General features: G+C 43.0%; 1 protein-coding gene and 1 long non-coding RNA gene across 4 annotated transcripts; one reads left to right on the plus strand and one right to left on the minus strand.

Annotated features, from left to right (window-relative positions):
- The first annotated feature begins 1,521 nt into the window (after positions 1-1,521).
- Positions 1,522-23,867, plus strand: C1H21orf62 (chromosome 1 C21orf62 homolog). 3 transcript variants are annotated; one of them, XR_002142760.2, is made up of 3 exons: positions 1,522-1,746; positions 16,509-17,627; positions 23,772-23,867. XR_002142760.2 is itself a non-coding variant. In XM_019800040.2 (2 exons), the coding sequence occupies exon 2, from the start codon at positions 16,574-16,576 to the stop codon at positions 17,219-17,221; it is 648 nt and encodes a 215-aa protein (XP_019655599.1). In that variant the 5' UTR covers positions 1,522-1,746; positions 16,509-16,573; the 3' UTR covers positions 17,222-19,735. The 3 variants fall into 3 exon arrangements, 2 of the variants coding, with proteins under 2 accessions (XP_019655599.1, XP_019655600.1); XM_019800040.2 differs by lacking the exon at positions 23,772-23,867 and having other exon boundaries at positions 16,509-19,735; XM_019800041.2 differs by lacking the exons at positions 1,522-1,746; positions 23,772-23,867 and adding an exon at positions 16,072-16,211 and having other exon boundaries at positions 16,509-19,735.
- LOC117801491 lies at positions 6,246-15,491 on the minus strand. The gene is made up of 4 exons (XR_004624066.1): positions 15,003-15,491; positions 14,123-14,164; positions 8,529-8,649; positions 6,246-6,894 (listed from the first exon to the last, which is right to left on the minus strand). It is a non-coding gene; the product is annotated as an uncharacterized LOC117801491 (long non-coding RNA).
- Positions 23,868-24,614: the final 747 nt, after the last annotated feature.

The following is a 24,614-nucleotide window of genomic DNA, read 5'->3' on the forward strand; positions in this document are numbered from 1 at the left end:
AGTATTTTAGCAGAGGCAGGCAAGAGAGAAAGGCACTGGAATAGAAAGTTCAGTGTGTGTAACTCCTGTATGAGCCACAGTTGCTCTGGAAAGCTGGGACAGCTGGTGTAGGCTTGGTCGGCTTTACTTCCTCCATCCTCAGGGTCCTGTCCAAATATATCATCTCACTGAATCCCTACCTAAACCTTTCAATAAAGTATCGCTATCCCATTTATAGGTTAGGAAACTGAGGCACATGAATTTTGAACAATAATGTTCAAGAAGGTAGTGGAATCAAGATTTGAACCAAAGTCCATGTTCTGCTATTCTTATATGGTAGAATGTATATGTTTGCTTTGCTAAACCTAAATGCTGGGAATAGTGGACTCTCTTTATTCGCAATTCCCTTGCTTCTGACTATGAGTCACTGGCTTTCAAAGAGCTGAATGGGCTTCGTACTCTCCCATCTCCAAACCTTTGCTCTAGCAACATTCTTAATTGCTTGAGTTGCTTGGTCCCATGGACCATCTAAGACACCAGATGACCTTGGTGTCAGGACTGAATGGGGTGAGAAAGGAGGAAGGCTTCATCCATCAGCTCACATCCTCCGTTGGCCAAAGACTCCATCCATGAGGGATTATTGCCCTTTTCCCTTTTATCTGACCACTCAAATCCTAGCCCAGATCCTTGAAGGATCTAGCCATCCTTGAAGGCCCAGATCAAATGCTACCCTCTACAAAGACATCTCCCATCTCTCTGCCAACATGTAGCTCCACCTTCCCTGTAACCCCCGTGTATTTTCTTTTACTTCCCTTCAAACATTTCTCATGATCAACTGATATAACCACCCCTTCCATATTATAGCTTCCTTGAAGACTAGAACTATGACATTTATGCCCGTTGTCCCTTAAAGCTCTTGGCACAGCACACGCATGTGGTAAGGGTTCACTAGATGAATAATAAATAAATGAATGAATTTTCCAATGAGGGACTCTCTTCTTTAAAATATTGGATAATCTAGATACAGGTAATTAGAAATCAACTGCTTTAGTTTCCCTTGTGTTTTTAATTAGTGATATGTTCCTCCATCACCACCAACCATCTGATTTCTCCAGTATTTACTGGCCCCTCATCATTTAAAGTATACAGAATGTTTTTTACATATATATTTGCTTTGTGGCTCTAGACATTTTAAAAAGTGAACAGGAAAAAAAAAAAGAGAGAGAGAGAGAGAACAGACATCTTTAGAGTTGAAATGAGTTCATTTTCTCAACCACAAGAGGCCAGTTTTTACCCTAGCTCAGGCATTTGCATACATAACAATCCATCAGGCCCAAAAGAATGGAAGAAATCACGAGGGCAAAAGCATCTAGGAATCTGCACGTTCTACCCTTAGCCCATTTGATTTCCCACTAAAGTAGAACTTCTTCCCTTACTGTCGGCCCTTCAGGGTCAGCATACAGCAGCACCCTGCCTGGTTTCTTCTGGAGACTTTCCACTGTTGAACCCCTGAAGAGTGGCCAGAGCTCACCCAGGCAGGTTCTGTCCTGCTGTGTGGTTAATGAAGCCGGTGGGCCGGCAGCTTCCTCCTGGTTGCCATGGGAACGACCGGAGCCACTGGCCCTCTGAAAATGGAAAAGAACAGCCAAGTGCAAGACCACGCATTCCATCCTGCCTTGCAGATTAAACCAGCTGTCAAGCCAGAGTGAAGAATCGGACAGAGATCTGCGGCGTGGAAAAGAGAGCCTCACGGAGGAACTCTAAGACGTAAGTACTTTCTCTGTTCTTTTTTGAAAAGCATGTCTAGCAGGACAGTTTTTCTTAGCTTCAGAATTTCTGCTGGCTGGCAGGCGAGTTCGGTGACCATGTGAAGAGCCGCGGTGGGCGCCTTTTCTTCTCGCAGAATTTACATTTCCTGAACATAATGTACACTTAACAGGTAGTGTTCACCATGAAACTATATATATATATATATATATGTGTGTGTATATGTATATATATATATATTATTTTTTAAGGCTTCCAGGCACATGAATTGCTCTGTACTGAGACTCTGCCTTTAAAAGGAAATGTTTTCAGTGCCTTCAGCAAAGAATGAAATGGTCTTCTCATTTAGTCTCTAAGCAGATAAACTCACATAGGCTAATATTATATAACACACATCTCTGTGGAACCTGGGCTTCTCGTTTCTATTTGAAATATTTGGCTCTACGTCCCTGTCCGTTGTCAATGCGAAGTCATAATCACATACAAGAGATGACCTCTTTGCCTTATCGTGATCCCAAACAGAGAAAACTGGGAACTCTCAAAACATCAGCTGATACTGTTCCTCTGCTCTGTTTTTATCTAACAGCATTACATTTATTGCTTTTTTACACACTGCTCAGTGGAAAACATGGAAAGATAAGAAGAAAGTATGTTTAGATGAGCGTTAACATGTGGCTTGGTTAACTTCTTTAAAAATGTGTCCTTTTATTTAAAAGTGAAAAAAATCTGATAAATACTGTAGTCAAGGGCAAGAGGATGGGGATTTCTTAGTTAAAACCGGTAGTCCTTACACAGTTCTGCATTACTTTTATTGTTTAATAAGCATGTTTTTGGACAGTTTTTTTTTTAAGCAGTAAGTGCATTGGTGTGAACTAGGGAGAGGAAATGTTTCAGAAGAGTTGTGCATAATATTCTGTCTTTAAAAACTACCAAAAATATCCAGCTTCATTTGTTTGAAAAATTTTTTAATGAAAACAGTGATCTTTGGGAAGTTTTTAACTTTTGTTTTTGGACCGAATAATGCAATATGTTTGACAGAAAAAAAATATTCTCATTAAAAATTTTTTTACAGAAATTGGGCATTTTCTGAAAATAACCAGTTCAATAAAGTATTTATGGAAAAGAGTGCTTTTCCACAGCTGACTTGGATTTCCCAATTTTCTCTTCCCTACTAATATTTGTATTGCTTAAAGCTGGTATCCAATCAACTTTTAAAATCCAGTATCCAGTAGATCGTGTCTCTGTGTCTGTGGGAGGAACAGACAAGACACATGGCTCCATGGGTGTACGATCAAGGGCACAGACATGGGTGAATGTGCCACACTGGGAGGTCTGAACACCAATGATCTGATTAGCTGAGCATAGACCAAGTCATTCAAGGGAAAGCTTGCGGGGCTTGACGTCATTGGTTAACTAATTCTTGCAAGGCCGAGTGTCAAGGAGAGAGGTGCAGTAGCTACGTATTTCAGTTAAATCTTCCCATTGGCCCGCTCTCTGAGATAGTCTGTGTTCCACATGCAGAAGCAGCTTTCAATTGATGTCCTTATTTTAAAATCTAATTTCTAAATGTTCTTTTTTTTAAGATTTTATTTATTTAACACACAGGGAGCATGCACGAGTGCATAAGCAGGGACCTCAGCAGTGGGACAGGGAGAAGCAGACTCCCCGCTGAGTAGGAAGACTGACAGGCGGCTCTGGGATCATGACCTGAGCTGAAGGCAGACACTTAACCGACTGAACCACCCAGGCGCACCTAAATGCTCATTTTATTTTTTTTTAATTTTATTTATTTATTTATGAGAGACAGAGAGAAAGGGGGGATGGCAGAGGGAGAGCAGCACCCCCCCCCAAGCAGAGCAGGGAGCCTGACACGGGGCTTGATCTCACGACCCTGGGATCATGACCTGAGCCAAATGCAGACGCTTAACCGACCAAGCCACCCAGAAGCCCCTAAATGTTCATTTTAAAAAGTGTTTCTGAAATATTTGTGTCTCCTGGAACTCGTTTCATTCATCTCGTTTCCTGTTTCTCTAGCATGAGGCTCCTATACACCCTTTATGTTAAAGAACACAGGGTCTAGTGATAGAATATGAGGCATTTGAGTAGAAACATGAGCCTGGACTGGAAAATAATACTGTAATTCCCACCATGACTCCCTAGATATTTGGCTGCCCGAGTTCAAATCTTAGCTGTGTCTTATAGGCTCTGTGGCCTTGGGCAAGCTATTTAACCTCTGTGTGTCTCCATCTTCTGATACTAAAAACGGGGTCATAATATTTACCTTTACTATGATTGCAAAGGTTAAATGATATAAAACATGTTAAAGTACTTTGAAGAGTACCTGGCACAAAATTAATCAATAAAACATAGGCATAGTTCCTAATTCCAGTCAACTTTCAACACCATGTATCTCCCACACTTCTTATTTGGAAGTACATTGTCTGTTATCAGTGTTTCTATATTTAGCTAGTTTACATCTGGGAACACAGGGCCGGGGAGCAGTAAGTGTCGATGAAATAAAATGTTGATACAATAACATGTCTTCTCTACCCAGCAGTCTGAACTCTCCTGGGAATCAAGAGTTGTGTATTTGGCAAATAGGTTTGAGGTGTCTTGGATATTCTATCAAGTTGAGCTATCAAGTAAGATGCTGGATATAGGAGCGTGAAGCTCAGGGAAGAGTTTGGGAGCTGGTTTGTCATCAGCATATAGACAACATTGAAGTTCATAGGTTGGCATGCCATCAGCAAAGGAGTGGGTGTCCACAGAGAAGAGAGCCAGGCACTGAGCCAGGGGCTGCCAACGATGACAAGGAAGAAGAGGGGACATGAGCCAAAGAGACAGAGAAAGAGTGGCCACTGAGGTCGCAAGGAAAAACTGGAGAATGTGGTGTCAGGGAAGAACAGAAAGTTTTTTGCTCAAGAAGGAGAACGTAGGCCACCAAGTCGCAGGCTGGTGAGAAGTCAAGCAAAATGAGACCAGCACATTAACCACTGGATTTGGGCGTGCTGGAGGGTGGGAGTCACTGGAAAGCTGATGAGAATGGTTTTCATGGGGTGATCCTAACAGAAGTCTGACTGGAATGGCTTACAGATCTAACACAGACATGTATGGGCTCTCTGCTTAGAATTCCTTGCTTTTCATCTCTTTTACGGTAGACTGGTGTAGCCCGGTAAGAGAAACAGGTTTGAGGTGGGCAGGAACGACCATCCACGCCCCTTGCTACTAAAGTTTCATGAAAGAGGTGGGATCTAAAGATGGTTTAAGAGATGAGGCCAGTTTCTCAGCAGCCAAGAAATAGAAAACACTCCTAGACATAGGGAGCAATGTAAGCCACGTAGGGGAGGTCTCTCTCTCTCTCTCTCTCTCACACACACACACACACACACACACACACACACACACACACACAAGCCTTTTCAGGACTTCTCCTAACAATATTTCCTGATGCCTCTCCCTTACAGTTTTAATTCATTTTCCATAAAAGTATCACTTTCCGTTTGCATCTCTAAGTTGCCTTCCCTCCAAGGCCATTAAGAAAGCCAGAATCTTCTTGTGGCCAGAAGGGCTAAAGAATTCATTTGGAGTCACACCTAGACACCGTATCATGGGTACGCAGTTTGGCCCAGATGATGTGATGCCCAGATGATCTGCTGGAGCTCTGCTGTTGCCACAAAAATAATCTTCAAGGAGTCAATGAGATCAGGAGCCATGGTTTAAACAACAACAACACTTATTTCAGGATAGCTTTAGTCTTAGAAAAATTGTGCAGATAGCACAGAGACTCCCACATGCCCCACACCCTGTCTCCCCTATTGTTACGTCTCACGTTAGTATGCTGAATACACTTGTTACAATTAATGAACTAATATCAGTACATTATTATCATTAACTAATGTCCACATTTTATTTGGTTTCCTTAGAATGTCCCATTTCTGTTCCAGGATCCCACATTACCCTTAGTCCTTGTTCCCAGGAGGCATTTAGAGACCCTTACAAATCTTTCAAGAAGACAGTAAGGTTTGGGGCACCTGTGTGGCTCAGTCAGTTGAGTGGCCGACTCTTGGTTTCTACTCTAGTTGTGATGTCAGGATTGTGGGATCAAGCCTCGAGTCCAGCTCTGCACTTGGCTCAGAGTCTGCTTGGGATTCTCTCTCCACTAAAATAAACCTTAAAAAAAAAAAAGAAAAAGAAAAGAAAAGAAAAGAAAAGAAAGAAAGAAAGCATCAAGGTTTAAATTGCTTTTGGGCCCAATATTTGTAACTAAAACCACTAAAGGAAAATTGAATGCTTACTTTTCTAACATAGAAACATTGGAATAGTTGAATACAGGTGAAAGGAAAAAGTTTAAGGCTTACATCGCAGGGAAATAGTTCAAGGTACTTTATGGGACTGTAATAACGTACAACACAAGCGGAAGATCTTACTCCTTTTTTATTGTTCTGGAAGCAGGTAATTAAAATATTAAAGGTTTGCAAGCTTTTTTTTTTTTTCTCTCTCATCTCTTAGCAAAGGGATTACTCTGACTCATTTTCCTTGGCAACCTCACACTCATGTAATACAGGCCCAGTAATTTGAGCAAAGCTGTTCCGGGCTAGTTTTACAAAACCGGACATTTAAATGTTCGGTTGTAGGGTAGTCTGCAGTGGGGGCTGTTCTAATCCCTCAACCGAGAGCAATTAGGGCAATGGCTTCTAATGCTCTCAAATATCTGTGAGATCAATATTTCCTAACTCTGCTCACTCTTCCTGGAAGGCCTGGGTGGGTGTGTGCAGAGAGGTGGAAGGACAGGGATCTGGGGTCCTGACTTGGGGCTCCTGGTCCCCTTTCCAGGTGAGCATGCTTTGCTTTGTGTCCCCACGAGAGTTACAGGGAAGTTCCAAGGCAACTGCAGACCTAGACGGCGCTCATTGGCAAAGCCACAGAGGTCGGGGGATGCCTCATGGGATTTTTGCCAGATGTCACTCAATGGCTTCCACGGGAATCCACAGGCAGAGCTTAGGATGTCGAGTTCATATTTCCCATCCTCTCACCCATACACAAAGTCTCAATACGTTTCCTTTGTCGTGGCTGGGCCAAACACCGAAATTCCTTCTAAAGAAGATGAATTTTGCTTGCCGATTTGGTGACATGATACACTCCACAATTCTAGGAGGTGAGAAGTAAAAGAGGAAGAGAAGGATCATGAATATGCATCTTTGACTTAGCTAATGTAGGGATTCACCTGGATAATATCAATATTTATGGAATGCCTCAAGCGCTGTGCTAAGGACTGGGGAAAACACAGTCAACAAAAAGACCAGGGTTTTGTCGCATCAGAAACCTGACTTAGCCAGTGTACCACCAGCAAGGGGTCCAGCATCCAGTTAGCAAATTAGTGGGTGAAATTAGTACCCAGTGGAGCTCAATGCTTTCTAAACACAAAAATGTCTGCTTTTCATTTGGTTCTAGTTGGTCCTTTGTCATCTTAGTCTAGAAGCTTCTGAGCACATTAGCTCATTTCCATTCTTAAATACATTTACTCTCAAAGCAGTCATCCATTTGTCATTGAAGAAATCCTGGCTTCACCAGCCAGTGGGCACAAATAAGGTTAAGTGAACATTAACGTCTTGTATTTTGCTGGTTTGTGCTTCCACCTACCTGATACAGGTCCTTGCCTCTTTCCTACCACAGTTTCTACATAATAGAGTCCCCAGGAATGTCTTACCTGTGCTCGGAAATTATCCTTTCACTCGATTGTCTCCAACCACCACTGAATGTTGGCTGTCCCTTGCCTTAGCCATGGGGCTCCCGTTGATTCACTGCCTAGAGAGCAGTGACCAGGGGCATCACCAGTCTGTCCTCCTGGAAGGGCCAAATGGGTCTCCCTGCCCCTCCTCCCTCATTGTACCAGAGCTGCCTGCGCTCAGTGCAGAAGTGGGGAGAATGACTCTGTCCCCAGCTCAGTGTCACACTTTGTCAGCCAGAGAGGGGCCACTTGTGCCCCACCTCTCAGAGTTCTTGAGAGCAGTCCAAGCAGCCTCTGCCTACAGCTCCCGAGGCATTAATTAGTCTGGGCTGAGAAGAGACAGGTGCCATCCTGTCCCTCCACTCATCCCTGCCCCAGGCCTTCACACATCTTCTTCACGCTTCCTTCTTTTTTCCTTGACAGTTCCACACATGCAAATAACCACTGGTTACAGGGCCCCCTCTGAATTCATGAGATGTGTCTAGATCCATCTGTTTAGGCTGGGCTGGGTCCAGTACAGCATGACTACTCCGGACAGTTTTGAGCTCTGGAGTTCAGAACACGAGTAATGGAGTTGAGGATCTAGTTACCCCAAGAGTTTATTTATGACCCAGGCTAGTGAGGGGAGTAAGACACAGCTAGCAAATACTGCAGGGCTGTGAACAGAGTCGCTAGTGCGTCTGGTCCAAAGGGTGGTTGGATGTGGGTGTCCTGTTGCTTCCTTCTAACCTCTTAGTTTCCTATCACTGCACAACACATTTCTACAAACGCGGTGGCTTAGAACAAAAGAAATCCATTCTCTTCCATTTCTGGAGGTCAGAGTCCAAGGGCAGGCTGACTGTGCTGAGGTCAAGGTGTTGACACAGCTTGTTCCTTCTGGAGGCCCCAGGGGGCAATCCGTTTCTTGTCTCTTCCTGCGCCTAGAGGCGGCCGGCATTCCTCAGCCTGTAGCCCTTTCGCTCTGATCCCTGCTTCTGTTGCCACATTGCCTTTTTCTTCTCTGTCTCCTCCTGCTTTCCTCTTAGAAAGACCCTTGCGATTACACGGGACTCACCCAGATAAGCCAGGATCTCCCCTTCTCAAGATCCTTAACATCATCGCATCTGCAGAGACCCTCTTGGTCTATAAGACAACATTTACAGGTTCTAGGGATTAGGACACGCACCTCCAGGCATCTAGCAGGGAAAAGAAGAGACCAGAAAGAAAGTGTTTTGATGATAGTCCATACCCTGATGCTCCTTTAAACATTTTACACATATTTCAATTAGAATGTGTAGAATTAGTAGAAATGGGAACTGGACACTTATTTCCATTTACCAGATTTGCTCACTAATAATATCAAGGCTTCCCGTTCCCCAGAATTACAGAAGAACACTTGCAAATCAGAGTTGTTTGTTACTGGAAAAATGGTGCAAAGAGGCATCTTTGTTTCAAATTCTGACATTCCAAAATATCACAGCTAATAAACAGTACTATAATACTATGTACATCACAGTATACTTACTAGTAGTAAAGTACTCATGAACAGCACAAATAGATTATATAGATTTCCACAAGCATCCTGTTGTACTCATTTTATATCCTAGTGTGGTAGGAATTATCATCCCCGTGCCATATTGAGAGAAATGGCTCAGAAAGTCATTTCTGAGTAGCCCACAATGTACAGTGAGTTGAACATGAACCATTCCAGAAATACTTTAAATTTCTAGATGTTCTCTTGAGACACGAATTGGAGGCTTGATGCTAATTTTGCCTAAATGTCATCTCATGGAGACATGAACTTTGGTTTCTTCATTTTCTGGATGAGGAAATAAATCGGATGATAGCAAACAGCTTAGCCCCTACTATATAAATCCAGCAAGATCCTGATCGCCTCAGAATCACAGCGAATTCCACTTTGTGCCTCTCACAGCGCACCGTGTCAAGCTCAATGACAGGGAAGTCATTGAGTCATCAACAGAGAGTGCACAAGGCGGTGTCTCCAGAGGCAGACACTCGGGAGGGCATGTGAAAATTCTGTGGCTCACACCAGGGATGGGGGTGTGCCATTGAGGAATGTGAAGAAGAGAGAAAAGACAACACTTATCACAGTTAAGTAAACATTGAGGAGAGACCCAAATCAACGTAACTTTCAACATTGTAAGCTTTGAAATATTAAACAACAAAGCTATCCCTCCTCTTTTAAATATCATCTTTCATAGTGTTTTATCTGTAACCTGACTCCCGCGGTGTGTTTGCGGGACAGAGCCAAAGAAAAGAAAAATGCCCAAGATCCTTCTTCTCAAAGAGCTTCTCAAGGTCCTTTGCCTAAAGGGTCCCTGTGAGCATCTCATCCACATAATGCAGGGTAGCTGGCACTTCCTCCTTGGCCTGCCTAGCAAGGGTGATGGCACAGCCACGGACGAGTGGGCACTGGACCTGCGAACAGGAGATCTCTCAGTTCTGGGGTCCTCGAGAGGAGTCCCCATCCCACACTTCTCCCCTACTTCTTATTTAATCCTCGCCTTCTCTCTAACAAGGGACACATAGGCATAAGGCTTAAAGTACAAATACCCTTGGGCAAGAATGGGTTTATTTAAATCCATTTGAAGGCTCACCCAAGTGCCATTAGAGCCCTATATGAGAGTGGGCTTTTAGCACCAGGCATCTGGATGAGCCCTGACCAAGGAATTAAGACGAAGGCACAGCAAGGGAACCCTGGGGACGGAAAAGCTACTGTACCTACTTCATAATCTTGCCTATCACTTGTCTTGAAAGCAGCTGGTCTCGCCACCAGCCTAATGAAACCACCAAGGGCCTCTTGACTTGGACAATGATCTCTGCCTTTCTGAGGGCAGTCAGGGACAGAGTGGGCGTCTTCAGGAGTGGAGTCCCAGGCAAGCCATGGTGGGATAAGAACAAAACCAAGTGCTTTTCCAGTGCTGCCCACTCGGGATCTCTTGCTTCCTACACCACCTGTTCCTCCCCAGGAGTTCAGGCAGGTGTCCTCATCCCTGTCTCCCAGATCCTCCTCTCTTGGTCCACTCCACCCACGCCCAGATTCCAGATACTGAAACAGCTTTATCTGGAGAGCCTGGAGCATGGAGGAGTCAGGAAATGGAGAGAGGTAAGCCTTCAAAGAAAATACAAAAGAAAAATTCCCTCCTACTTAGAACTCATGGTGCTCTCTCTGTCTCTACTTCAATTTCGTATCTGCCCAGTGCCTAACTGACCTTCCTGACACCCGGAACTAAACAGGTCTGCCCGGCTTACAAACCTTCCGTGCCTCCTTTTTGCCTTTTTCAGGGGTCTCCTAAGGAGTGTTTGCATCCAAGAGTGTGCACAAGCCAGGCCAGTGGGCAAGTGCTGAAGGTCCTCTGACTTTCATCCATCTCAAATTTTAAAAATTCTAGTGTGTTGCTTACAATGAAGATAATATATAAATATGGTATTTATAATTTTTTTTTATAAAGAAAAGGTTACATATATTGGGGAGGGGTTTTTTTGGTGTTTTTTTTTTTTTACAGTTTTTATTGATGGGACGAGGATCAGAGGGTTTGGAGACTAAACCCCTGAGCCTGGCTGGCAAGGTCCTGTCTACCCCTGCCCTGCCCATACTCCAGCCTCATGGGCCTCCAGATGCGCCAAACACTCTAATCTCTGAGATTTTGCTCAAGTGACCTTCTTCCTTCTTCTTCTTCTTTTTTTTTTTATTATGTTAGTCACCAAACAGTACATCATTAGTTTTCAAGTGACCTTCTATCTGCAGCCCCTTCCCTTCCCTCTTCCCATGCCTGGCCCTAACAGCACCCCCTTTGGGAGTCGTTCCTGGTCCTTCCACCCAACACTTGCTCTTTGTCTTTAATAAGCACTCACCAATCACCTGACCCTATAATTAGTTGCCTACTTGTTTGTTCCCAGAGTGCATGCTGAGTTCCTGGGGCAACCCTTTAGACCTCTGGGGTGAGCAAGGCCATCCTACTGCTCTCAGGGTTAGCAACACTTGGGACCTTCAGAGTGAGGCATGGCTCTCACTTTGTGGGATACACCCCAAATTCCAAATTGTCTCCTTTTCTGGAATTTCTCTCATTTTCACCCCCCCGGAATCTTCAAGGAGTTTGGCAGAAACACACTTTGAGAACTGAATTTGTGAGAGACAGCCCAGCCCAGCTCCCCAAGTCCTGGCTTCAAAGTGGGTTTCTTGGGGTGCCCGGACACTGGCTGTCTTCTGCCTTTCCTCCCGTGTCTGCATTCAGATTTGTCTTTCATACCATCTGCTTCTTGCCAGAGCATCTCCTTCGTTTCTGGTCTTATTTCCCCAGCTTCTTCAACTGAGTCTTTTCCCTAAGTGCCTTTCCACCTTTAAAATTTAAAAAAAAAAAATCCCTTCTAATTTCAAATTAAACTCACTTCTGAATTAAAAATTTGAAATCACTCTTAGTTTGTAATTGCTGTTAGAATTTGGGGAATACCACTATATTGTCACACAGTTATATTTTTTCTCTTTTGTGTTGAGACTACAGAGTTCAAAACATCATTAGTCAAGACATTTCAAATCTGTTTTGGGCAAATGGTCCAAATGGTATCCTCCCACCGACAGACACACTAGCCCTTACTAGTAATATCTTCTTATAAACAGAACTAGGGCAGTTTGAAACATTCCTTTTGGAGCCAAATATAAACATTATCTAAACGTTGGGTGTAATCCTAGATTGAGAAGGAATCTGTGTGGAATTTGTTTTGAAGTCACTGGTGTCTTTCTCTGCTCAATTCAGAAATCTTTGCTTTCATGCAGCTAATTGCTGGTATTAATTGCTGTCGAGATTCCTTTGGTGGCAATAGAAAACTAATAGTGGAACTGATTCTAAATGGTTGCTCTGGTTTATCAACATGTTCGGTGATTTAAAGGCTCAAAGATTTAATGATCATATGTGGTTTTCTTGCATATTGCCAGAGAAATTTGGGTGGATTGACACCACCTGACTGTCATGATTGCATAAAGCCACTTATTATGTCTTCCAACCTAGGCATGTCAGAAATCTCTAGTGCCTACCAATACCCATGCTGTCCTCTCCCCCCTTGCCACGGTGCTGGACTTCATTTCCAAGCAGCTTGCTGGGAGGGGGTGCCACGTGCCTGAGTTCTGGCCGATGAAATGTGAACAGAAAATTATGCAGAGGATCCAAAGACCCGGGAGATAATAGAGCAAGGGAGGTCCTGTATGACCACGTGGAGCAGAGCACACCGTCCCCACCCCCATGGCTCCTTAAAGGCACTATGTTGCAATGTAAGGGAGGAACCAAACTTTGCCCTAGCTTCACTATGTAATATTTCATTTGTGGGCAGATACCAGCACAACATAAGCATAATAGCACATCCGTCACATTGCCCCTGCCCCTTGCTAGGCCCCTGCCCATCATGGGGGTGGGGAGGGGGCTCATCTTAGGACATAGGAGGCAAATCCTAATGATAGAGCAGACAAAAAGCTGGGATGCTGAGAAAATGATGTGTCAGGGCAAGTCAGAAGGTTCCACCCTACCCTGTCCCACTACCATCCCCATAGCCCATCAATCTCTCCATCCTACTTTTGGGTTTTTCGAATTCTGAGCACCCTATGCTAATTACACAGATAACTTTTTCTCTTCTTTTTCTCACTCAAGAACTACGGCCTTCCTCAGATACTACCTCTTCCATGAAGCTTATCCTGATATCTTCCATTTCCAGGCAAAGTTAGGTGTAAACTTAACACCCTATACAAAATGTCATTATAGTGATTATCACATCATACTGTGATTATTGATTCAAGTGTCTCTTTCACTGGGGTAGAACCCCTTGAGGGAGCTCTTATTGACTTTATTCTCAGTTTCTGGGAAAGTGCCTAGCACATAGCAAGGATTCAACAAAGGTTTATTGAATGAATGAAAATAAGATAGTTTACCAAATGTCAGTGTACCCTTTTCACTGCTTGTTATAGAAATCGAATTCAGACTGGCTTGAGTAGGAAAAACAAAAACAAACCTGGTTCACATATTTCAAAAATCAAGGAAGGATGTCAGGCATGGCTTGATCCCACTGCTCAAAAAAAGGTTATTAGGAATATCTCTCCATTTCGTGTCTGTTCTTCTCTGTGTTGGCTTCATTGTCAGGCAAGCTCACCCCTTCTGGAGACAAGACGGTCACCAGTGGATCATGATTTCCCTTCTAACAAGATGAGCAACCCCCCAGAGGAAAAACAGTTTCCTTCCCCACGTTGGTCAGGGGCATAGCTAGGGGCATAGCTAGGGGCAGGGACAGTGTGATGTATCTGTGCCCATTCTCCTTAGGACAGGCTGGAATCTGCCCACGGACGAATAAATACAAAGCGAAATGAGGGTGGTTCACAATCCACGTTCAATAAATCTAAAGAAAGAAGTCCAGGGTAAAACCGAAGGAGAAAAATGTCCAACTAGCATCTTTTTGGAAACCCCATAAGCTTGTTACCAGGGATATTTCTCCCACCCTGTACCCATCATGAGACTTCATGCATCTGGCCTCCTTGTTGCAGGGAGGGGCCACCCTGAGGTCCAGACAGGGCCTTGACTGCAGGGGGCAGGGAGGTGGCTCACAAACCCCTTTTATGATCTCCAGCCCCACTCCTTTCGGGAAATCAATGTCCGTTTTCCTTCCTACCTCTTTTCTTCTTCCACGCATGCCTCTGAATGGTACCAGCATCTGGAAGAATGAAGAAGACACTTTTCTCACCAGGTTCCAGGCTGATGGATAGATCCTTTTCTGCCTCCCTTTTCCCCTCCAGGCTGGGATCAGAGCAAGCCAGTGTTGTTGATGACAGCTTTCTTAGTCCTGGGATGAAAGGTTACTGGGGCATGAAGACCTAGAAACCTCCAGTGGAATCTAGGACAACTGATCATCTAAAATTATCTTGTAATTAATAACTTAGTCACTGCTCCTTACTAAGTGGGGTAGTCGCCACCACATTTTAAAACCATTTAAAACTGTTAAATCTCGTGTTCAGGAAGAATTCTGGCTCTATGCATTTCTCAAAGCTCTTTCATTACAAAATGAACCAACGAATACATCCTTTCAGAAAATGCTGTGCCAACTTCAAAATAAACACAAAACTCTATAAAACACCTTATTCGTCCCCCAAATGGACTTTATCTCTCTGCTATGTTTCTATAACCATTGGTATGTTCAATAGGGCCTTCCTCAGTTCAGCTTTATTTGTCCTCCTCTTCTGCTTATAAGCCCTTGGAAGGCAAGGGTACACATCTTGTTCATCTTTGTTTCTTCTGCTTGGCCTTGGCACATGGCCCATGCTGAACCCTACCTGATTCCTGCCTTTGCTCCTGCCCCCCTCCCCCGGCTGCAGCCCCTTGGTCCTCACAGGTAGGCCTGGAAGAAGAATCAAGTCCCTTAGAACCCAAGTTCCAGAATCTCATTGTCTTCGGGCTATGTCCTCAGGGCTAGCAAAGTGCCTGCCACCTAGTGAATGCCCAGTAAACATTTGCTGAATGAATGAAGTTATGATGGCTGTGAACCAATGTCTCACCTTCTGTTCAAGTTGACTTGATTGAGCTTCAGGTTAGTCTCCCTGCACTCCAGCCGCCCACTGATGAACTTGGGCTCTCTGCCTGTCTACCTGACCCCAGCATTTTTACCTTTGCCTTCCTTGGTCTTCTCTTTGCCTTGCCTTGCCACCCGGTGGCCTCACCTTGCACCCTAAGTGGTGCATGTCAGCCTTGCTTCTTTCCTGCGGTCACCGTCCTCTTTGGACACACGTTCACCTCCTCAGACTAACGCATCTATCCCTGCCCAGCACTTCCTGTGGGGGTCCTGTCACTGGCCCTGCACTCTCCAAGTCAGAGGTCTTATTCCAAGTATTTTGCCATGGTGCTCTGTACATGCAGATGAACTGAACTGTCTCTTTGGTCAATTCAGATGAACTGAATGGTACCCTATATCTTCTGGTCCGTCATCAGCTAACCCGAGGGAAATGTAATTATTTTTGCAAGACTGAAACCTGGCACCCTACTTCATAACCTGTGTCTCAGTCCAAGCTCATCATAAAAGGAAACCATGCATCTACTATATGCCAGGTACTTGGGGCATTTTCCTCCAGATTGGACATTGGCATTGCTCCTTAAACTATGCATACACTCCGACCTTATTAAGATCATTGATCACTGCTGATATATTGCTTAGTTTTGGAGCCTTTCACTGAGCTATTTGATAAAATCTGTTTAGAACATTTGCTCTGGGGAAGGAGCAGATACGCGAGTTCATTGGGATAAACTGGTGTGTGATTAGCATTTTCACTGTGAACACACAAGCTCCTCTAATACATTTGTAGGAGGGCGGGAATGTATCAACGGACCTACAAACAGATTAATATGATGGGGGGTGTTTGTCTAGTTAGAAATTCAAGTTTCTCATTAACTAAATGTTTTGCTGGTATTCATGCTATGTTGTTTAACAGGTAGCGCCTGGGGAGCTGAATCCAACATGGAACTGTTTGTCTCCTGAATTCCAGGAAGTCAGACACTGAGGGGGAGGAGGGAATGTGCGTGTTTCAGGGGCTGCCAGGTACTCAGTACAAGGAAGACGGTGTTTGGAGAATGTGCACACTCACAGCACCACAGATCCCGGCCCACAGACAGCCGGGTGCGCCGGGTCTCATGTCAGGCTCCCCGTCGTGCTCGCTGTTGGTGTGTTAGTCTGTCAGCAGACATCCCAGGAGTCTTACGCCTCAGATGAGCAGGTGGGCTGCTGCCTCTCACGAGGCTCTGAGAAAAGATCATTTCTGCACTTGGGCTCCTATACATTGCCTGCCTTTGGTAGAACCACGAGGAAGAAAAGGTTACCATGGGTTCTTTCGGGGGCTCTTTTCTATCAGCTGCATACTTCTTGAGTTATCTCGACACCCAACATGGGGCTCAACCTCAGGAGCCCGAGATCAAGGGTCAAGGGCTCTACCGACTGAGCCGGCCAGGTGCCCCACAAGCTGTGTATTTTTAATGAGAGCCTGTGATAAGCAAGTTGCATCTTTCTGTTTCAGGTGAGTTCCGGTGAACGGGCTCACGACGGGGCCACACACACTTGGCAGCACGTGCTAAGACCAGAATGGTACCACCCTCTGGGCACAGGCTCCTCCTGGCCAGCGCGCTGGGCATCCTTGCGTTCCACTGCTTCTCAAGGGGGCAGAAGAACAGCACGCTGATTTTCATGAAGGAAAACACCATTCGGAACTGCAGCTGCTCTGCAGACGTCCAGGACTGTGACTACAGTTTGGCCAACTTGCTGTGCAGCTGCCAAACCATCCTGCCTTTGGCACTCGAGCAAACCAGCTACAGTGACCATCTGACCATCTGGTTCACGGATGCATGGGCGCTGGGCCTCCTGTTGAACTTCACGCTGGTGCGGGACCTGAAGCTTTCTCTGTGCGGTACCAGCACTCTCCCCACGGAGTACCTGGCCATCTGCGGTCTGAAGAGGCTTCGCGTCAACACGGAGGCCAGGCACCCGTCCCCAGAGCAGAGCTTACTCATCTACAGCGGCGGGGAAAGTGAACCCAGAGAGCAGCCCGTGTGGTTCCCCGGATGTATGTACGTCTCATTCTTAGATATGACACTTTTCAACAGGAAATCATCCTTAAAAGCATACAGTATTGAAAACGTTGCCAGCATTGCCAACAATTTTCCTTACTTCTCTTACTTTGAAACCTTCCCAATTTTAAGCAACAAAAGCTACGTCGTCACGTTCATTTACTAACATTGTAACGGATGCCAGCCACGGGAACTTTGGCAAACTATGGATAGCTTGAACAGGGAATCTGGGAATGAGGCCAGGGGGATCCTTACCTACAACTTCACCTGTCCGCCCAGCCCCAATTCGCCACAGAGCCACACACACACACCAGCCCTCTCTGCTCTGTTCTCTGTCCAACCATGGGAGCTGTTTCCAAAAACAAAAGGAAAAGAAAGAAACAAAAACTCAAAAAAACCAAAACCAACCAACCAAACAAAATGACCTGAGTCCAGAAGGTCTTCAGAGCAGCCAAAGGCTGGGTCTGTGCTCCTGGGAGTCTGTGGAGAAATGTCAGATCAGAAATGGAGAAAGCAGGGCACACCACGGACTGCTTAGCGGAACTCAGCACAGGAGACGACCCCCAGGAAAGGTATCTTCCTTCCAAATACTGCCTGCATTTTTTTTTCTGTTTCATTTTGTTACATTGACTGGAATTCCCCTAAGAAGAGGCTAGATTTCAGACGCTTCAGGACTGTGAGTTCCTCACAATGATTAGGTTCTCTTAGACTGATTTTTTCCAATATAGTTTCCAAATATCTCTTAGACTGATACTTGCTAAGAATATATGTGCTGAGAAAGGGGAGTTTCAACAGTGGAAGAGGTCGGGTTAGGGTGGGACCTTAGGACCAAATGAGAGCACTGGTGTTCGAGGCGTGTGATACAGGAATGAAAACCAGAGGACATAAAAACCAATGGCCTATATCTCAAAATTTTTGCTTAGAGCAAGGCCTAAACCCAGGGAGTTTCTCTCTTGTATCCCTTCTCTTTCATTGTTTCTTTCTTTGATTTCTTCTTTGTCCCCACCCTACCACTTCACCTTTCTCCTCCCATTTTCCTCATCCTCTCCCTCCCCTTCCTCCTTCTGCTCCAGAAATAAGAATTTGGATTAATACCATTAGAACTGCATTTAACGCCACCAGGGGCTAGCCTGGGAATCTAAGACTCATTTATAATGTTATTCTTATGGACAAAAATGCTCAAATGACTAAAAGATAATTAACAAAGGAACTTTCAGGGCTCAGTTCACTCAGATGTTTAATTCTGGAAAGTTAAGACACTTTGTATGACATGGTTGACACAAAATGGTCTTAGGTGTGATGACAAAAGGAACCAAGGCAACATATTAAAAAAAAAAAAAAAAGGAAACAGACTTCAGTGTACAAAGAAAAATTTTCCTCACAGACTCAATTTACCACTGAGATACAATGATGTAAAGAATCCATGGCAATTATGATACAAATGGCCAAACTGAGAGTGCAAGGAAATAGAAACATAATTGCATTTATAATGTCATAATGGTAAGAAAGAGTTTTATTATAAAGTAACAGGATGTCTTAAGGTTGATGATTTCAGATCACATTCACCACATTTTTCTCTTATTCTTAACATAGGGTAACTGAAGTAACCTGAAATTATCGACATTTGCTTAATTGGTGGGGGATTTGGCCATTCAGGCTAATTAGCACGAGTCCATAATGTCAGTGTTTAAATTAGGCCAAAACTAAGACCAAAGTATGAATTTTAATAGAATAATGCAATGACCTCATTACTGACATTGTATTTGAGAGGTAAGCTTAAAGTGAGAGAAAAAGACAAGGAAAAAAAAGGATTTGGAAAAGGGAAGGCAAGAAACATATAAGTGAAAGGACGAATAATAAATACATTTACTGTCATTAGTTACTGAAAATGTAAAAAACTGAATTTTAATGGATTTTTATTAATAAAGTATAAAATTAAATGATTCAGAAATTATGAGCATCTTAATATGCATTATCTTCCATTTGGTGGCTTTGAATAGTTTCAAAGCCCTTTCACAGATGTTGTAAGTGATTCTTGTAAGAAATAATTGTAGATCAATGGGACTTAAATCAATAGAAGAGGAAAGTTAATTTAGTAATAAATCAAGCTTGCCTGATTTATTTCTGGCCTGAAACTGTGGTTCAGGTTGCACTGACAGAGGATAAATAAGGAACAGAGAAAAATCCACAGCACATACATGGGGAGAAATGGCACTTGGTGTTCAATGGATGGTGAGGGTTGGGGGGACAGCAGAGACCAGTGGGGATAGCGGAAAACTGAGAGTATATGCCCCACCTGAAGGGTCCACAGCAGCTCAGCACTAGCTGAGTGTCACTGTGGGAGAGTACAATGGGGCCAGATCCCATCCTTTGAGAAAATTAGGAATTCCAGGTTTTTGGGTGAAAACTCACAATTTATAAATGTTGGCACACAATTTTGCCTTTTTGTTTGTCTGTTGCCTTCAGTAACACTGTGTGGTCAAACATCAGTGGTCCCCTTAAGCTTGGGGCTAGCCATTTGTCACCTCTGAACAGTGATGTGCTGGTAAAAGTTTAACCACCAGCTCCCCAAAAAAACATACATATATATGTTCATTATAAATTTTGCTGATATTAAGGATGTATATCACACAATTTACAAAATGATAATAAAATATACTTTATTCTTTATTATAAATTCTATGTACGTAATCAATTCCCAAAGAATGCTTTAGGTGATTTTTGGCAAATTCTTATATCCAAAGCTAACCTAGGGTTGTGATCGATGTGTGAATGTAGTTCTGGCATGAATATTGGCTGATATTTTTATTTACATCAGGAGTAAGAGGGAAAGTAACAAAGATTTTTGTGGGAATGTCATTTGCTAGTCAATGATGTAAGCAAATTCTTTGCTGAATCAAATAATATCTTTCAAATACTGGAGGAATGTTTCCTTAACTTGGAGGACTATTCAGAATATTAAGGCTATTGAAATGATACACTTAAGTTTAATCTGCATTGTTAACATTTTCTCCAGCACACTCAAGAAAACAACAAATCAAACCCTGGTATGTACTGTTTTCCAATGTTAGTGGTGTAAATACTGACATCATAACCAATTTCAAACTACCAAGAGAAGCCACTGAACGGAGTTGAGCAAAGATGCACAGTAGGACGTGATTAGATTAGATAGCATTTCTGCCCATAGATGCAACAAGCACAAATAATCTCAAGAGCATAAATAATAGTAAAATACAGTAGAATAATGAAGAAGTGGTGAGTTTTGAGGATTATTTTTGTTTTTTTTAATATGCTCTCACCAGGGGGTGGGGGGAGGGACAGAGGGAGAGGCAGAGAGAGAATCTTAAGCAGACTCCCTGCTGGGCAGGGAGCCCACAACTGGGCTTGATCTCAGGACCCTGAGATCATGACCTGAGCTGAAATCCAGAGTTGGACTCCCAACGGACTGAGCCACCCAGGCACCCCCACTTGCAATACTGATGCTGCCTCATTGCCTCATTTTTCAGAGCTACAGGTGGGAATTTTAGGAAATGTGCCTTCCACTCCCATGCAGTAGCTTGCCCTTCAACATCTAGAGTCAGGATCTTAAAAGCCCTTAGATGGGAGATTGGGGGTGGGGGAGTGAGGAATCTAAATCCTTATGAGAAAAAAAAGTTAGGGAACCTATGAAGGGCTCCTGAAAGGAAGGAAGAACAAAAGAATCCAGAAAAGCTATTAACGGCATTTTTTAAAATTTAAATTCGATTAGACAACACACAGTACATCATTAGTTTTGATATAATGTTCAATGATTCATCAGTTGTGCATAACACCCAGTGCTCACCACATCACATGCCCTCCTTAATGCCCATCACCCAGTTACCCCATTCCCCCATCCCACCTCCCTTTCTACAACCCTCAGTTTGTTTCCCAGATATTAACAGCATTTTACACACCTTAAATTAAAAATGGGAGTTGGGCAATCAATTTCCATTTCCCAGAGTTGCTCACTAATAACTTCAGGCTCTTTTTCTCCAGAATCTACAGGAGGACATTTGTAAATCTAATCTGATTTGTTACATGAAAAATGACATGAAAACAAAAAGTTGTTTTATGCTGAGCCCTTTTTCTGTTCACATTTTTAATACATTTTAAATTTAGCAGAGTCCGTAGTCACAACTCACAACTCAGAATGACACAAGTGTCATCAGGCTACCTGATGTAGCCTCCAGGAAAGCATGGCGGGGGGTGTTGGCTCTGCAGAGAGCACAGTGAATCACAAGGCCTCACCAATTTAAATGATACAGGCACATCACCACACGCACGAATAAATAAAGTGGTAAGAACAGCTCAAAAACTGATCCCCCATTTTAAAAAATCAGCACAGGTTAAGAATAAAATCACAAGTCCATGGGAAAAGAAATTTAATAAATGGTGTGCAGATGGAAAAAAAGATTAAAAGGATACACACTAAAATATTAATGGTGCTGTATCTGGGTGATGATATTAAAAGTGATTTTCATTTTCTCCTTCCTGAGTATCTTGATTTCCTAAACTTTTTTGAATAAACATACAATCACTTTTGCAATAGGGAAAACCCAGTAACAGTATTTTTATATAAACAAATGCTGGAACAAGTGCTTAGGACTTAAAGCTACAGCCTGACCTCCTAACCAACATTGTAATGTTAAGTTGGAAAATAGTAAAATGAAACTACAAACAACTCTAAAATATGGGAAAGAAAAAGATTAACAACCTATTTAAAAACAGGGAAGTAAATAAACAGGCAATTCACATGAGATGACACTCAAATAGCCAATAACTAAATTAAAAATTACCTCTACTAAGAGAACTAAGAACAATGCAATGGGACACTGATTTTTCATCTATTCAACTGGCAAAAAAAGCTACTTAATTCCAAGTTTTGTCTCACTTATAGGTAAATAGATATGCTCATATAATGTTGGTGGGATAATAAACTGGCACAGCCACTTTTAAGTACAATTTAGGAATGTGTCTTAAAACACATACAAGCTAGAAGCCAATTCTACTTTGGATCTACCATAAGCACCTTCCCCCACAAATCCACACATGCCAACTAGTAGAAATTCATCTAGCCATTCACCTAGAAAAAATGCACTTTTTACAAATCACATTATACTTCAATAAAGAGTTTTAAAAAGAAAAGAATGAATAATATAACTAATAATCATGGGATTGTCATCCAGAATTGACGAATGGAAACATTTTGTCACGTTTATTTAAAAAATTTTTAAGCACATGTTTATTTTAAACTTTTTTAAGCAAAAGATATAAAACAATATTAGTTTTAAGAACTGCAAATAAATTATGAATTTTACTTAGTAGGCTTGTTGTTGTTGGTAGTACTGGCACAATTCTGAAACTATTTTGTGTGTATTTTTTTAAAAGATTTTATTTTTTTGAGAGAAAGAGAAAGAGAGAGATGGCACACCTGAGCAGGGGGGAGAGGCTGAGGGAGAGGGAGAAGCAGACTCCCCACTGAGCAGGGAGCTTGATCCCAGGACCTGGAGATCATGACCTGAGCCGAAGACAGGCACTTAACCGACTGAGCCACTCAGGTGCCCGTTTTGTGTGTATTATAGGGTTATGCAAAAGAGCCAATATATCGAAGGTTTTGGGGGACCCAGAGTTCTAACAGTAGGAAATATGAACTAAGGGGAGGAAAAGCAGCATCCAGGGTTTGGAACTAAAGGTATCACAAACTCATGATTTTTAAGACTCACATTACTTAGCTTTATCCACTGAGAGGCCCAAGAAGCAGTGACACCCTTGTGTGGCAAAGAACACACCAATACCTAAATTTTGGTTTCTCAAAACCATTCCCCATTAAGACAAACAAACAAATGACAAGAACAACAAAATAGGTCCTTGATGAAATGGCTGATTTCGGGGGATCAGGACAGCAAAAGTATAAGATGAGCCTGGAATATCTTATTGTGACAGAAAGTAAGAAAAGTTCAATAAGTTGATGGGAACATATCCAAAAAAATACAGGAGCCAGACTATAGGATTCCACCGGCCATAAGAGGGACTATCTGAGCATCAGCATGGTCAATTACAGGAATGGTTTACAGCATATTGATTTGAAAAGATTCCGTGAGTCTGTACTATCACAAGAAAGAATACACTGAGAAGGCACAACATTACCTATGTAGTATTCTTGTTAAATATGTTAAGCCTACATCTAATTCAAATCCAAATTAAGGCACATTCTGCAAAAATAAGAATGGGAAAAAAGCCTCAAAAAGCTGGAATGAACTTTAAAAATATCAATGTCATGAAAACTAGATTAAAAAAAAAAAGCAGGGGCGCCTGGGTGGCACAGCGGTTAAGCGTCTGCCTTCGGCTCAGGGTGTGATCTCGGCGATCTGGAATCGAGCCCCACATCAGGCTCCTCCGCTGTGACCCTGCTTCTTCCTCTCCCACTCCCCCTGCTTGTGTTCCCTCTCTCACTGGCTGTCTCTATCTCTGTCGAATAAATAAAATAAAATCTTTTAAAAAAAAAGCAAGCAAGAGATTGATAGTGCTGTTCTAGAATAAAGGAGACTAACTAGCTATGATAACTGAATTTAATACACAATATTTACTGGATCCCGGAATGGGGAAAAACAACAGCTATAAAAGGCAGGAGAAAACAGATGTCCTGGCTCAAGAAGATCTGCATCACGTTTTCCCCTTCTTTTTGTTCTATTCAGGCCCTCCACGGATTTGATGATGCCCACCCACACTGGGAAGGGTGATCTTATCTCTACGGGAGACACCCTCACAGACACACCCAGAAATAATGTTTTACCAGCAATCTGGGCATCCCTTAGCCTCGTCAAGCTGACACATAAAATTAACCATCACAGACAGAGAAGAAAAAATGTGTAGAATAAACATCTCGTTTATCCAGTGAAGACAAATTTCTTCCCCTTAATGATGGGAAAGGTCTAGTATAATGAAAAGGGTTGGTCCTCCCAGGGAATGTTTCATTTTGGGGGATCAACATTGGTCTCTGCTGTTGACAGGTTGGGCACTAAACAGATCAGTTCTGGTGAGAGGCAGTACATGTTGATGAATCCATACAAAACCTTCATCCTTGACCCCATGGCTACTCTGTTCAAAAGGCCACTGTGTAAGCACTGGAGTAGCTAGAGAAAGAGGTAGACTGGTATCCATAGAATGAGTCATCTGATCCACCTGAATATTGAGAGCATCCTTTTTGATGGGGAGACTTTGCAGTATTTACATAAACACAAGAATCTCTCTACTTGTGCTCATTCTGAGTCTATTCATATCACTCAGCCCCACATCACCTTGTCTAATTCCTTCCGAGTTCCTGACCGTTCACCCCAGCCTTTCTTACTCTGGCCTTTTCAAGAGAATTAAACCATATAGAAAGTGATCTGAGTGACTATTTTCTTAATTCTCCTAAGATGGAACATACCTAGATGCATACAAGATAAGTTAATTCTAGATGCATAAAAGATAAGCTAACTTATTACATAAAATGGATGCCTTTAGGACATCAAGGCTAATTTTCTTGAGGAACCCCA

The sequence above is a fragment of the Ailuropoda melanoleuca genome, chromosome 1, assembly GCF_002007445.2.
Source record: "Ailuropoda melanoleuca isolate Jingjing chromosome 1, ASM200744v2, whole genome shotgun sequence".
NCBI lineage: Eukaryota > Metazoa > Chordata > Mammalia > Carnivora > Ursidae > Ailuropoda > Ailuropoda melanoleuca.